This window comes from Thamnophis elegans, chromosome 10 (genome assembly GCF_009769535.1).
Source record: "Thamnophis elegans isolate rThaEle1 chromosome 10, rThaEle1.pri, whole genome shotgun sequence".
NCBI classification, from domain to species: domain Eukaryota; kingdom Metazoa; phylum Chordata; class Lepidosauria; order Squamata; family Colubridae; genus Thamnophis; species Thamnophis elegans.
Genome location: NC_045550.1, coordinates 16,987,594 through 17,004,104, shown reverse-complemented (window position 1 = coordinate 17,004,104; position 16,511 = coordinate 16,987,594). Strand labels below are relative to the sequence as shown.

At 41.6% G+C, this 16,511-nt stretch overlaps 1 protein-coding gene across 5 annotated transcripts in view; it reads left to right on the top strand.

The window, feature by feature from the left end:
- Nucleotides 1-16,511, top strand: part of SHOC2 (SHOC2 leucine rich repeat scaffold protein) — an 85,951-nt gene that overhangs the window by 53,126 nt on the left and 16,314 nt on the right. For all 5 annotated transcript variants that reach the window (XM_032225357.1, XM_032225354.1, XM_032225356.1 and 2 more), the window contains exons 2-3: nt 10,095-11,033; nt 16,230-16,367. In XM_032225357.1, coding sequence (XP_032081248.1) covers nt 10,331-11,033; nt 16,230-16,367 — 841 coding nt within the window. In that variant the 5' untranslated portion in view covers nt 10,095-10,330. The remainder of the gene's footprint in view (nt 1-10,094; nt 11,034-16,229; nt 16,368-16,511) is intronic.

Here is a 16,511-nt window from a genome sequence, read left to right as displayed (position 1 = left end):
CACTTAGTGATCTTCGAAGTTACAACAGCATAGAAAATAGTGACTTATGACTTCACACTTATGACCATCGCAGCATCCCAATGGTCATGTGATTTAGAGTCAGATGTTTGGTAACTGGTTCATATTTATGATGGTTACAGTGACCTGGGGTCATGTGATCCCCTTTTGCAATCTTCTGATGGGCAAAGCCAATGGGGAAACCAGATTCGCTTAACAACTGTTACTAATTTAACAACTGCAGTGATTCACTTAACAAATGTGGCAAGAAAAATGCTAAAATGGGGCAAAATTCTTTTAATAAATTTCTCACTTAGCAACATAAATCTTGGGCTCAATTGTGATCATAAGTTGAGGACTGCCTGAAGAAAATGGCAAGTAAAATAAGGAAAATTCTATTACAAAAGGAACATACTGAAGCTGATTGGAATTTTTAAATGTGGCATTATAATAATCAGTATTCAAGTTTTTAAAATATCATTACCAACACTCCTTGTTTAGTGTACTAACAGTGTCCCTTCTCATGTACAGTGGAACCTCCGGCCACGACCATAATCCGTTTAGGACTTTGGTCGCAACCCAATTTGGTTGTGACTAGAAGCGAGACTGACTGTGCATGCGCAACCTCCCCAAAAATTGCCACATAATGTAAAATTGCCACGGCAGGGAAAATTGCTGTAGCTGTGTTTGATCCCCCCACCCCACCCCAAGATGTGTTCACGACCAGAGTGAAACATTTAGCGGATTTTATGGTTGGCACCCAATTTGGTCGTGGTTGGAAGTGTTCGTGACCCGAGGTTCCACTGTATCTTCATTTTTGGACAGGTTTATTCAAAACAATTCATTCTGCAGGTTTTTTTATCCAGGGAAACAAATATAAGTTGAATTTGTAGCTGAATTTGCATCTTTTTCACTCTCACCCTTTCATATAGTAATAAATTTAATTACATAATAAAAAGCCTGCAAGCACATGCTTGCTTCAGTTATATTCAAATTTTATTATGTTCAGTATTTTTGTAAGGAAGAACTATTTATTTATAAACATCCCTTTATAGGCATCCCTCTCTTTATTTACAATATCTCTGATAAAGTTGTGATTTTTCTCATGGTCTTTGGATCTTTACATAGCAAAATTATGTAGTCAGGAATTCAAATCTTGCACTTTTGTATGTTGCAATCTTATTTTTTAAAAAAAAGTAAAATCTAAATTCTAAATTTTAAATGACAGCAATTGGTAGAATGCATGTCTGTTTATGTGTATTTTAAATGTCTGTCACTAATTGAATATGTTTTTATTGTAGAGGGATTTTAACTGTGTGTATTATTTATATAACAGTTTTATATCAGCATCATTTTGGAGCACTTTGTATATTGTTCTGTGCTTTTTAAAAACATTTCTCAACCTGACAATAGTAACAGAAATTATTTGGACATTTATATATTAAAATTGCCTTTATAACAATACTGGAAAAATATCTGTTACTTCATGCAACAATAATAATGTTTTCCAAGTGTTATATGTTCTTTAATTCTGAACTGTGTCTAACATAACTGTCTCCCTACAATGTATATGTATTATACACGGAGGAATACTAGCATGCAGATCACAGGTTGAATATCTGTGCTGTAAAGATACACATTTTCAAATAATGCTTAATAGTTGCATATGTTATAGGCTCTTTTTTCTCTTGACATTTGTCCACTCCTTGTTGTGATGGATATCAACATTTTAACATTTCTATTTATTCACCATTACTGCTGTGTAAAATAAACAGTTAGAAAGAATACAGATTTTATAATTTTATAATTTTGTTTTGTTTTTATTCTTTTGATTTTTATAAACAACATTTCTCCTGCAATTTAGTTAGTTATTTTTTTCTCAAAAATGATAGTTATGTTGGTTTATTGAAGCAAAAATTGAATAGCGTGTGTAAAAACCATGCTTTATTACAAATTATGATCCAAAAATTTCCTAGTAAGAAAATTCTACAGGATTTTTTTACTAATTTATGTTTCTATATAAACTCTGTCCTTTTTTGAAAAAGTATATTTTGCCTATACCTGAATTGGCACAACTGCTAATTGTATATTAGTCTAGGTACTTGGCTGTATGCTAATAGAAGGATATTGTCTTTCTTTCAGATTTGAACTGGAGGGTCTTTCTTGTTTCTTGAAATAAAATCAATCTGTTTTCAGATTCTTTAGCAGTTATGGATAGAATTTGTGAAGTGATGAAAGTATGAAATTTTACATTGCTGAGGGGGCAGATCTGACATGTGTTAAAAGCACTTTTTCACTGAAGCAAACAACTGGCAGCTAGAAAGGCAGTTAATGTGATTGATTACAGCGCAGTCCTATACATGTCTATGCATCTAAGATATAAATCTGAATTTGCTGAGCTTCACAGTAAGGTGCTGACTTGTGTGATTTTGTGGAAGTCTGAAGACAGAAACATTCCATTTCACTTTTGGCATCCATGATAATGGATTGTTATTGGTTTGTTGCACTAGACTGGCTACTGTTCAAGAAATGGTATTTAATCAACTTTTTTCTAATGTGTCATGACTTACTGAAACATGCTTCATGGTATATTATCAACTCCCAAAACATCTCATAGTGATTTTATACAACTATTGTCAGTCTTCAACCTTTCCTTTTCTCGGAAGTGGTGTATTTGCATCTTTATCAGAATTTAGGCATGGGATGGAAAGAGCTTTGGTTGCACAGTGGATAATCTTTGTAGACTTGGATTGGAGGTGCATCTAACCTGTTTCTTTTAGGCACTAAAATATATTAAATTGTGGCCTTTAGAAGCATTGCTCATGGTAACCTTTTAGACCAACTTGGGGTTGAAGATTGAAGACAATTTCTGCAGTGACATTGTTCCTTCCTCAATGGAAGGTTCCCATCAATTGGCGTAGGAGAGGAGAAATTGCTTGGAGGCAGTTTCCTTGTTTAATAAATACACGAAGCCACTGAGAATGGTTACCTGCAGTTCAGGGTTTGATTCCATCAGTTTGCTACTTGATAAATTATTAATCTAGGCCAGGACAGACTAAAATTCAATTCTACCAAGAAAGAGTTACTGTTTGTTCATTTTAGGGTTTCTTGGTGGCTCCAATGGTATAGGTAAGCATTATCCCTGAAACAGGAAATCCACGACTTCAGTGTCTTCTTGAAACAGTTGGCAGAAGCTGTTTGGCTTTTGTCTTTGCCTCAACTAGCATGCCAGTTGCAACTCCACCTGGGATGATACAACCTTGCTACAATGATTCATGCCTTTATTTATCATCAGCTATCTGGATTATTGCAACACAATCCACATGGCAATGCCTTTAAAGATAACTTGGAACCCTAACTTGCAAGTTCTTCCACCTTAGGGCGCCTGCAACATCTTGTGGTTATATCCGCCCGGCTCGCTAAACTCTTGGGGACTTTCCTGGATTGCCATCATTCCGGAGGAGGTGGAGACGATTTGGGCACCCGTAAAGACTGGGTGACTTGGATTTGGATGGCTGATTGCAACTGCTGCCACCATAGCCCCTCCGGGCGCTCTCCTCCCCCCTTCCCTTGTGGCTCAGCCCTTAAATTAACATTACTCTCGCCTTCTTCAGAGCCCTGTTTGTCTGGACATTTTCCCTTGGCGGATTTGGAGAGTTTATCCTATTGCCTGTTAATAACATTGTGGATCCTCTATCTATCTCCCCCATTGGTCATCTGGCCCTTTTTCAGCTGGGCCTTTAAACATCAAATTTTATCTAACCACAACCCCAGGGAGGCTGGACTTGCTATCTCAGCTACTCTAGCTGCTTTGGCCATCATTAGCTGGACTTCAGTTGTTTCAACCATCTCAAACGCCGACCTGAACTTGCACTTTTAACAGCTGCGCAATCTTTCTTTCTTTTTCCTCTCTTTTTTCTTGTATTTCTTTCCTTCCTTCTCTTCTATGGGATATGTATCTGATATGCATGTGATTGAGTGAATGATCCCACTTTTTTATTACCTATTGTTGCTGTATTTTTTGTGTTTTTAATCATTACGTGGGGACTGCTTGGGTGAACGAATGAGTGTGTTTGATTCGGAGGACCTGCCGAGGCACGCGGAGGCCATTGGGGTGGATGGGGGAATTGCGGACACGGGAGTGGGCCGGAGCATTACGGTCGTAACAGGGAGGGGACTTTAGGGCTAGCCATTACCGGGGAAGGAGGGCTCGCTACGTTACAGAGATCCCTCCTTCTGGCCCTATGAGTCCCACTCCAAGGCCAGATGGCGCGAGTAACCAGGACCCTGGTCTCAGGCTGTTGTCGCTAAATGCCAGGTCTGTTGTTCACAAGGCTCCCCTCGTCCGGGACTTAATTTTAGACGAGAGGGCAGACCTGGCATGTATTACTGAAACCTGGCTGGGCCCGGAAGGAGGAGTCCCCCTCGTAGAGATGTGCCCAGAGGGTTTTCAGGTGCTTCATCAGCCGAGGGCCCAGGGAAGGGGTGGAGGTGTGGCCATTGTTATCCAAGAGTCTCTAGCACCTCGTAGGATCCCTGCTCCGGAGCTTGTCGGGTGTGAGTCCCTGCTGGTGAAGTTGGACCTCAAGGGTCAAGTGGGTGTGCTGCTAACGTACCTGCCTCCCAACTGCGTTGCAGCAGCCCTCCCCTCGCTCCTGGAGTCAATAGCCGAGCTGGCAATTGAGTTCCCCAGGCTTATGGTTCTGGAGGATTTCAATTTGCCTTCGCTCGGTGAACACTCTGATGGGGCGCAGGAGTTCATGGCTTCCATGACAGCCATGGGCTTGACCCAAGTAATTCGGGGCCCAACCCAGTCAGCGGGTCACATGCTCGACCTCGTATTTCTCTTGGAGCAGTGGACTTGTGATCTTGGTCTGAGGAGTAGTGAGATCATACCCCTGTCGTGGTCAGACCACTGCCTACTGAGGCTTGACTTTCGGAGACCAAACCCCCACTGTAGGGAGGAGGAACCGACCAGATGGTTCCGCCCCAGGCGACTTATGGACCCCTTGAGGTTCCAGACGGAGCTTGGGGTTATTCCTGATACCCTCGCCCACAGTCTGGTGGAGACTCTGGTTGCTGCCTGGAACTCGGCAGCGACGGAGTCTCTTAACCGGATTGCGCCACTACGGCCGCTCCGAGGCAGCGGATCCAGGAGGCCCCCTTGGTTCACCGAGAAACTCCGGGAGAGGAAGCGCCGGAAGAGACGCCTAGAGCACTTATGGAGATCCAATAAATCCGAATCGAACTGAGCACTTCTAACATCTTGCATCAAGGAATACATCAGGGCAATTAGGACGGCGAAAAGAACTTATATTGCCACCTTGATTGCCTCCGCTGAGTCGCGCCCAGCCGCCCTGTTTAGGATAACCCGTTCCCTCCTAAATAGGAGGGATACGGGGGATCCCCTGCAGGGTAGGGCTGAGGATTACGTCCAGTTTCTAGCGGACAAAGTTGCTCGGTTTCGGTCGGACTTGGACTCCGATTCCGCAGATCCAGCCGAGGCACAAGGGGATAATCTGGTAGACCATCCCTGGGTTGAGTTTCAGGATGTTGCCCCTGAGGACGTGGACAAGGCCATGAGAGCTGTGAGTGCCTCCACATGTGTACTGGACCCGTGCCCCTCCTGGCTGGTTGCTAACAGCAGGGAGGTGACACGGGGCTGGATCCAGGCGGTTGTTACCGCCTCCCTTCGGGAGGGGGTCTTTCCCCCCGCATTTAAAGCGGCGGTGGTGAGACCCCTCCTGAAGAAACCATCTTTGGATCCAGCCGTTCTTAACAATTATCGTCCAGTCTCCAACCTCCCCTTTGTGGGGAAGGTTGTTGAGAAGGTGGTGGCCTTTCAGCTCCAACGGTCCTTGGAGGAAGCTAGTTATCTTGACCCATTCCAGTCCGGCTTCAGGCCTGGCTACAGCACAGAAACCGCTTTGGTCGCATTGACCGATGACCTCTGGAGAGCCAGGGACGGAGGCTACGCCTCCATCCTGGTTCTCCTTGACCTCTCAGCGGCTTTCGATACCATCGACCATGGTATCCTTCTGCGACGACTGCGGGAGGTGGGGGTGGGAGGCACTGTTTTGCAGTGGTTCTCCTCTTACCTCTCGGACAGGTCGCAGTCGGTGTTAGTTGGAGGGCAGAGATTGACCCCTAGGCCCCTAACATATGGGGTGCCGCAGGGTTCGGTCTTGTCCCCCCTACTTTTCAACATCTACATGAAACCGCTGGGCGAGATCATTCGGCGGCACGGGATAAAATACCACCAGTATGCGGACGATACTCAGTTGTATCTGTCCACCCCGTGCCAACTCAATGAAGCGGTGGACGTGATGAACCAGGGCCTTGAAGCTGTTAGGGACTGGATGAGGGCTAACAAACTCGTGCTCAACCCAGATAAGACCGAGTGGCTGTTGTGTTTCCCTCCGACTAATTCGGCAAGTATTCCACCTCTCAGGCTGGGGGGTCAAACACTACGCCCCTCAGACAGGGTCTGCAACTTGGGAGTCCTCCTGGACCCACAGCTGACTTTTGAACATCATTTGTCAGCTGTGACCAGGGGGGCATTTGCCCAGGTTCGCCTGGTGCACCAGTTGTGCCCCTACCTGAACCGGGAGGCTCTCACAACAGTCACTCGTGCCCTTGTGACCTCTAGGCTGGAGTACTGCAATGTGCTCTACATGGGGCTGCCCTTGAAGAGTATTCGGTGACTTCAGCTAGTCCAGAATGCGGCCGCGCGAGCGATTGTGGGTGCACCTCGCTTCACCCACATAACACCTATCCTCCGCGAGCTGCACTGGATACCTGTCGATCTCCGGGTACGCTTCAAGGTGCTACTGGTCACCCATAAAGCCCTTCATGGTAGTGGATCTGGGTACTTGAGAGACCGCCTACTGCCAATCACCTCCACTCGACCTATTAGATCCCATAGATTAGGCCTCCTCCGAGTCCCATCTGCCGGTCAATGTCGACTGGCAACCACGCGGAGGAGAGCCTTCTCGGTGGCAGCTCCGACCCTATGGAATGATCTCCCCATGGAGATTCGTACCCTCACCACCCTCCAGACCTTCCGCACAGCCCCCAAAATCTGGCTATCCCGTCAGGCCTCGGGCTAAAGACTGTAACCCACCCGAATGGTATGAATGTTGTGTTTTTTAATGACGTACTGTCCTACGTGTTAAATGTTTGTTTCCCCCCCCCTTTTCGAGTTGTAAGCCGCCCTGAGTCCCCCCAGGGAAAAGGGTGGCATATAAATAAACTTCTCAAATCTCTCAAATCTCAAGTGTTTCATGTAACATATTGGTCGAAAAGAAAGCAAGAGTTCATTGTGGTGTTCATTCCTTATTTTGTGGGCTTAATAGAGATACCTGGGTGTTAACTAATTAACTAAAGAATATTGTGCTGGATAAGTCTTTGCTCTGAACTAGCTTGGCTTTTTTTATATTTATCTCCTTGGAATAAAGAGAAAAATGAAATCAACTGTGCTGTGACCAGGAATCTAGAAATGCATATTAGGGAAGAAGTCTCTTTGTGTGAGTCAGTTTTTCATTTTGCTAATCATATTCTTGAATGTGTCTGCTTTAAAAAACTCAAATTGGTGCAACTTGGCTTCTAGTCAACCTTTTCATGTACTCCCTTCCATCAACAAATATGTCACTAGTGCTAGCATTTTTGTAATGTGGGTGTTATCATATGGTAGATAAGACCATCACTCATAGCAATTTATGGCTTTCAAGATTTAACAGATTATGCAAAATTGTAATGCAGCACAGATTACCATGACAACTGTGATAAAGAACTCAAAATGGTACGTGCTGAGAAACCACATGGGATGGTGTACAAACTGTTTCCAATTGCTCGAAACGAGGTAATGCAGAATAAAAGGATTGCACTCTAAATACTTCTCAGATTAGTTCCTAAGTCTAAACTGGAAATAAATTGTTTAGGACCAGACTGTATACTTCCTTCTGTGACACACTAACTGAAACCAAAGACGTACCGTATTTTTTATGAGTATAAGACGCTCTGAAGTATAAGACGCACCTAGCTTTTGGGGAGGAAAACAAGGGAAAAATATCTGACTCTGCCTCCCAGCAATTTCCCTCCTTGCAAAAAACAGCAAACAGTACAGACAATATACACTGTTTGTAGTGTTACAGTTCAGACTATACTTTAATAGATGCTGTTAAAATTGAGGTGCTTTCTGGAATTATAGTTATTCTCTGCTATTTAAAAGAAGATACAATAGTACTTGGTCTCTGCAGATCAAGCATTTATTTTAAAAGGCTTCTTCATTTTGTTAAGCTGTTGAGAACAATAATAAAGCAGTCTTTAAAAAATAAGTCTAATAATTTGAACATTCTATAGGCATTTATAGTTACTGACTTAGCTCCTTGTAGCAAACAGCCTGATTAGCTGTTAAAAATAAAAAAATATCTGCCTCTGCTGCCCAGCAATTTGCCTTATGGAGCAAACAGCAAGTTTCAATTTCAATTTCTCCCGATCATCAGCTGTTTCAGGCTGCAGGGATTGCTATAGCCTATTCCCGCTTCCGCAAGCCCCTGTTTGCTACAAGGAGGTAAATTGCTGGGAGGCAGAGGCAAAAGAGTAAGGGGGCCAGTGGGTGGGTGGGGCAACATTCAGTATATAAGATGCACCCAAATTTTCACCCTCTTTTAGGGGGGAAAAGTGTGTCTTATACTCCAAAAAATATGGTAACTGGATGAAGTTTAAGTTTGGAATTGCAAATTCAGAAACAGAATTTGGACTATAATATTTTGTGTAGCATGTATTAATTTAATGACCTGACCAGCTTATTGTAGATGAAAAATAACTTGTTATATTCTTAAAAAAAATACCAGGAAAAATCTTGCATTTTATGTTAAAACACAGAATGTGCTATCAGTATGTTACATTGTAATGCCTAAATATGTCTGTTAGTAATATGGTTTTGTCTTCTAGAAATTCTGGTCTGTATCTTTTTATTTGTGTCTTTATATTTTAAAAATAAAGAAAAATCTTCAAGTTGAGCTACTCTTCTGATGGATGTTTCTCATACTGTAGGAGCTTACAGTGTCATGCATCCCTACAGAGCTTTGAGATGAATACAAGACTATGATATCTGAAGCAATTCTATGGTAGCTCACAAAAGAACCTCTTTCAGAGATGATCACATAGATCATCTGCTTTTCTAATCTGCTTTTCTAACTTGTTATCCATTGCTTGTGTGTAGACCTCACTAAATATTATATCCAGTTCTATTTATAGGGTTTATATATGTGTGTGTGTGTGTGTGTGTGTGTGTGTGTATGTATGTATGTATGTATTAGAGCCTGTGGCCTAATGGCTAAGAAGTCTGCCTAGTATGTAATATAGCCCAGGTTCAAATCCCAGTAAGGGTGGGATTTAGCTGATGAGAGCTAAATAGCTTGAAATAGATCTATACTAGTCTCCCTTTATTTATTTATCAGCACAAATAAATATATACATACATACATACATACATACATACACCCACATCCTTGCTTGTGATTTGAAATAATAGAAAATAATTATTGTTCTCCCGCCATGTCTTTTTCAAATACATTACTTACTGAAATTGTATTTGAATTAAAATATTTTCAATAAGAAATGCACTAGTTTAAAACCTAAGTGGGATTAGGGAATGCTAAACTTCTTTTTTTTTAAGCTTTATAAATTTTCCATGCTTTTTTAATTACAAGAGTTATTGTGGGGCCCCAAATCTGCATTACTCTTCCAGATTTTCAACTTACGGTACTTTTAAAGTGATTGTTGTACAGCTACATTCCAGAATATCAGAGCATTCTAACAAATAAGACCAGTTTAGAGCAAGGTAGGGGAGCCTCATTGAAATATCTTGTCAGCTGATTACTTATGTGAAGATTTTTGGTTTTTATGCAATTAAAATAGCAATTCTAACTTACATTAGTGCAGTTTTGGGAAATATATATTTCATTCCTTATAAACAATTAAAGAAGAATTGTTATGAACTGTGATTTTATATCCTTTTTTGCAGAGCAAATTGATATGTGGTTTTGAGAGCATCTATGCATTATTGTCTCTTTTCTCTTCTTATGTTACAGAACTTCTAATGAAGATTTTTTTGACTATCTAACCAACAATAGCCGAGTTTTCTGATATTGAAGCTGTCTGGATCCAACATGTAGCAGATAAATACTATGCTACTTCTATACCACACTTTTGTCTTTTAAACCTCCTTGTATAACAACCGTGAATGAATCATCTTAATTCCTTTTTTGGATTTTGTTAACTAAAATTCAAGTTGGATTTCAAGTGGTATTAATTAAACTGAGGAACAATGAGTAGTAGTCTTGGAAAAGAAAAAGATTGTAAGGAGAAAGATCCCAAAGTGTCTTCAGCAAAAGAAAGGGAGAAAGAGGCCAAGGCCTCTGGTGGATTTGGGAAAGAAACTAAAGACAGAGAATCTAAGACCAAAGGGAAGGAAGCCAAAGATGGGAAGAAGGACTCTAGTAGTGCACAGCCAGGTGTGGCTTTTTCAGTAGACAACACAATAAAAAGGCCCAACCCAGCTCCAGGTGCCCGTAAAAAATCCAGTAATGCTGAGGTGATCAAAGAGCTAAACAAATGTCGGGAAGAAAATTCAGTACGTTTGGACTTGGCTAAGAGGTCTATACATCTGCTCCCATCATCTATCAAAGAGTTAACCCAGTTGACAGAACTTTATTTATATGGAAATAAGTTACAGTCACTACCTGCTGAGGTAGGCTGTCTTGTGAATCTGGAAACTTTGGCCTTAAGTGAGAACTCACTCACCAGCCTTCCAGACTCTCTTGGTAACTTGAAACAGCTTCGTATGGTTGATCTACGGCATAACAAATTGAGAGAGATTCCTCCTGTGGTGTATAGGCTAACTTCCCTCACTACACTTTATCTGCGCTTTAATCGTATCACTTCAGTGGAAAAGGATATCAAGAACTTGTCCAATCTCACCATGCTAAGCATACGGGAGAACAAAATCAAACAACTCCCTGCAGAAATTGGTAAGATTTTTTAAAATCCTGTATGAAATGCTTATTTCTTGTATACATTGGTATTATTGTATGTCTGCTATTAATGAAAAAAAGTTGTAGCAATTAAAACATATTGATAATAATTAAGCCTGGTACAGTGGTTGGAATGCAGTATTGCAGACTAACTCTGCCCCCACACTGGAGATCGTCCTGATGGGGCTCGAGATTGAGTCAGCCTTCCATCCTCCTGAGATTTGTAAAATTTACCGCACATTCAATATTCGATTTATAATGAATGGCAATTTTTAACCTGTCTTATAGATTTATTTCACTTGAAATAATACATAAAAAGGTAAAGGTAAAAGTTTTCACTGTCTAGTTGTATCCGATTCTAGGGAACCAACATGGTTTCTTGGCCAAGGAAGCCAGCATTGTCCATAAACATTCTGTGGCCATGTGCCAGTGTGATTGTACATTGATGTGCACGGAATGCCACTACCTTCCCATCAAAGTGATACCTATTTACCACGTTTCCCCGAAAATACGACAGGGTCTTATTTTCTTTTTACTTATAAAATATGGCTTTGGGCTTATTATAGGGGAGGGCTTATTATTTTGGGGTTGCTGGGCGGCTGCTCCCTTGCGAACTAGCTCCCGAAGAGCCGGGCACAGCCTCAGGGGTGAAGCAGCCATGAGGTGACCAAGGTCATGAGCAACTGCCCGGCAAACCCCCCTTTCCAGCCAGGCAGAGTGCCATTCACTGACCTAGGGGGTATCCCTAAGGTGCCAAGACACGTGGTGCTCTGCCCACTCCCCAGCTCTCGGGGCTTGGCACATTAGGGATACCCCCTAGGTCAGTGCATGGAGCTCTGCCGGGCTGAAGAAGGGGGTTGCTCGAGCGCTGTTCTGCCTCCAGCAGGCATGCCTCCTAGCCTGTCCGGGCCCAGCTCTCCCTGCAGCAGCCGCGCTCCAAGCATAACGTCTTCTCCGGTTCCAAACTCCCAAACTCAGCTGCCGAGTCTTCCACCAGTGGCCACTCTAGGAGTGCGCTCTATGGTTGTGGGCTGGCTGCTGGAAGACTCTCTGTCCAGAAGACTCTCTTACAGAGTCTTCCACCAGCCAGCCCACAACCATAGAGCGCACTCCTAGAGCGGCCGCTGCTGGAAGACTCAGCAGCCGACTTTGGGAGTTTGGAACCGGAGAAGATGCTTGGAGCGCGGCGGCAGCAGCAGCTGCTGCTGCAAGGATAGCTGGGCAACTCCCCCCTCCAGCCAGGCAGAACACCACTCCCAAACCTAGTGGTATCCCGAAGGCGGCAAGCAATGTGAGCGCCTTTCTCCCCCCCGCTCCTGCGGCTTGGCGCCTTCAGGAAACCGCTATGTTGGTGAGCAGTGCTCTACCTCGCCGGAGGCGGGGGAGAGGTGTTTGTCCAAAGGGTTTATTTTCAGGGGTGGGCTTATATTTTTGCCCACGCGAAAAATGTGGCCAGGCTTTAGTTTCAGGACAGGTTGTATTTTCGGGGAAACACTGTATTTACTTGCATTTATATACTTTTGAACTGCTAGGTGGGCAGATGCTGGAGAATTAACAGAAACCCACCCCGTTGTGTGGTACTCAAGTCTTGAACCCAGGCTGTCAGCTTTCCAGTTGACAAGCTCAGTATTTTTAACCACTGAGCCATTACGTTCCCCCATGATACATATCCATTTTTTTAAAATTGATTTTGAAGCTAATGTTTACTTTAGGATTGAACGACATAAATTAAAACTGTGGGATATTTTTGGGATTTGTGTCATTGCTATATATGTAGTTCCTTTTGAAAATACTTATTTCTTAACTCAGAAGTCAGCAATGCTGTGCCCATAAATACAGGTCTATTCTTATACACATCTTCAGCCTTCAGGTGACCCAACTTACCCTGTTTATAAGTAAAAGATAATCATTGCAATGGATTTGTTTCAAAGTGCAACTATGATTTCTAGTCATAGTTGCACTTTGCTATCGTAAGATGCCATAGCCATCTTAAGTTTGCACAGTGTGTTTGGGAGTAGAGTGGAACTCGCCAAAGCTTTAGAAGCATCAGGGAAAAAATTGTGCTGGAAGCAGGGTGCAGTTTAGGAAAAGATTGCAGTGAACTAAGGAAACATAGGTAGGCGGAGAAGAGTAATATTTCACACAGGTAGACTATTTGGTTGAGAAATAAAGAAACCATTCTTAAAAACCATAACATATTCTTATTGTATCAGCCAACTGCATGTGAAATAAGTTGCAAACCTTGAGATTGCTTGAGTAGTTTTGCTGCTGCTTTTGGAAAAATAGATTTAATACTACCTAGCTAATTGTACTAACTAACTTATTTGATAGCACAGATAGCATAATTTTTCTCTTCTATGTATAGTTTGGAGAATAGTTTAAAATTAAAAATCCTGACAATAGGTTACAATAAAAATTATGGCTTCTTTTAAGAAAAAAATGGACAAAATTTCCCTCTTTTAAGATCTAATGTTTTCCATATTTGTGTATGAAATTTTCTATTATGTTGAAACAGCAAAAATGAAGAGTGGAATAGAATAATAATAAATTATAGCGAGTAACAGACCAAGCATGAAAAAATAAGAAAGAAATATGGGTGTATTCAGTGTATGTTCAGAGCGATAAGGGAGCGAGCCCCGGGCTGGCATCCCTGCTTCTTTCCTCCGAGAGCCAGCTTGGGGGACAGTCAGCCTTTCCCGCTGCTACGCTCTTTTCTCACCATCCATGCGAAGCCTCTGCTGGTGGGGTTCCTCCCCACCGGCTGCAACCCAGGGCACAACTGGTCAACTGGGAAAGTGATGGGTGAGCAGGCAACGGTAAGGGAAGTGGGTCTTGGGAAAGACCTTCCCTCTCCCTCCAGAAGGCCTGTGCGGGGAGAGAGGAGGCTGGCTGATTTGGAGAGAGGAGCAGGCTGGTTTGAATGCGGGTGGGTGGTTTTTGGCTGGTGCGTCCTTCCCTCGTTGGGGCGCTCCCCTTTGCCCTTAGTGGCGGGGGCTGCTTTATTGCACACCTCCTTCCTTACTCAGCTGCTATTGCCGGGGTGCCACCAGGACAAGCGAGGGAAGGAGAGGAGCCTGAGAAAGAAGGTGCACGATTTCACAGGACAAAGGCACTCCCTTTCGTCCTTGGTGGTGGCGGCTGCTTTATCACGCATCTCCTTCCTCGGTTGGCTGCTATCGCCAGGGTGCCGCCGGGGCAAGCAAGGGAAGGAGAGGGGCCGGAGAAAGTAAGGAGGCACACGATAGCACAGGGCAAAGGTGCTCTCCTTCGCCCTTGGTAGCTGGGGCTGCTTTATAGTGTGCCTTCTTTCTTTCTTCGATCCCTCTCCTTCCCTCACTTGCCCTCGATAGCAGATAGCATGAGTGATGACAGGTTGGCCACCCCACTCAGTCACATGTCCCCCACCGAACCCGTAGTAAAACATTTTGAAACCCACCCTTGGGCCTTGATCTTTATTACCAGGAATAGAAAATTAATATAATACCTGGTGTTAAAACTTTAAGACTGTAAAAGTATTTCTGCTAATTTCTAATCCTAATGTATTGTGGAAAAATCGTTTCTGGTTTTTCCAGTCATTGTTGTGAAACTAATACATTTGGCTTAATTTCATGTTTTTCTGTCTACTTCAAGTTTGTTTGTGTTCACTTATTTTGCTTCTGAAAACAGTCTGTTTTTCCCCTATATGATTTAGTACAGGCTTTATCATGAGAAACATTAAAATGTCACTCTGGTTAAAAAATTTTAAATTAAGATAAACAGACCAAATTTACAGACAAACAAGACTATTGGATATTTTACATATTGCTTATGAAGTTTTGAATTATTTTGCATCAAATAAACTGCTGCAGGAAGAAATTCTGTCTGAGAAGTGGATTTGTGTGGGGTGAATGTGAGAAAATGTGCACCAAGAAAAAAGAGGAAGAGGAAGTAAATCGAGGAAAAATAAGAGCTAGTGACATGGAGATGTCAGGTTCCAGAGTTCACTTTCCATTACCTTTCTATCTCAGCCTTTATTCAACTTTGATTCTTGGATGGATTAGACTTAGTGTTCACTTTGGATCAGATGGTGCAAGATCTGAAAATGAGGAATAATATCATTGATCCCTTGCCATAAGTGTCAAATTGCACATTATTTTTATTCCTGACTTGGCTTATCCTGGGCCTCTGATGGATTCCAGCTAATTGGCCAATTCTTCTGTTAGATACAATTCTTATTGCTTTTCTGCAGAACAATTTTAAAAAGGCTAAATTATCAGGTATTGCCAAGTGATTATTAGTTTTTGTGTTTAATAGCTGACACAGGATTTCTGTTTATTTTATTGATGCTTGGTATAGCTGAATATAAGTTGGTCTATATAATTTCTAATTATATAACTTGTTTGTACTCTTGTTTGGATATCTTTTTTAAGAATACTTTTTGGGGATCATCTGAATTATTCAAGCAATCCTTCAAAAGAAAAGAACACTGCAAGATGCTTTTGTCTTAGTTGTTCTTTTTAAAATCTTAAATGATAAAAAAATTACATAATAAAAATACAATAATAATAGTTAACATAAAATAAGGTAGGTATTTTTTTGGTTTTGTTATGCCATTAATATGAATTACTTTAATTTTTAAAATTATACATTTAAAAGTGGAATATAAGTTGAACATGGCAGCATTTCTCTAACCCAATATTTCCTTTTACTACAAATATAAATGTTCATTTTATTTATTTGTATACAACTTCCTCATTATTACAAGAATTTATGAAACTATGGAGATATATCTTGGAACTTCAGGACACAATAACATGTCTTTTCCTACAAAAGTTCTCTATAGTACAGAGTTTTAAAACTCAGTTGAAGTGTTTGGGTTCGAACAACAACCTCTGCTGCATTGGATTTTTTAAAATAAATTCTAGTAATGCCTAATTATTTTATTTATTTAATTCTAATAAAATGAGCAAGCAAAACATACAATAGAATGGGATGTAAAAAGCAAACAATAAAATTCAAGAATGTTAAAAAGTTGTATTACTTGATGTTTGTCTTTATATTGTTTGTGTTTTCTTAATCTTAGCCATAATCCTTTATGATCTATCAGATGAAATGACAATATTAGACATTTACACTTATTTATTTAAATAATGAAAAAGCTTCTATCCCGTTTTATTACAAAATGTCAAGCAATGTGACTTTGTTCATTGTCAGGTGAGCTGTGTAACCTCATAACGCTGGATGTAGCCCACAATCAGCTTGAACATCTTCCAAAGGAGATTGGCAATTGCACACAGATCACCAAACTTGATCTACAGCACAATGAACTTTTGGACCTTCCAGACACTATAGGTAAGTAAAAATATCAGTAATTCATTTATTTATATTCTCCCTTTATTTTTACAACTCAAGGCATACTTCTTTTCCTATTTTCTAACAACAACCCTGAGTTGGTTTAGGCTAAGAAAGCGACTGAAAATTACACAGTGGATTTCT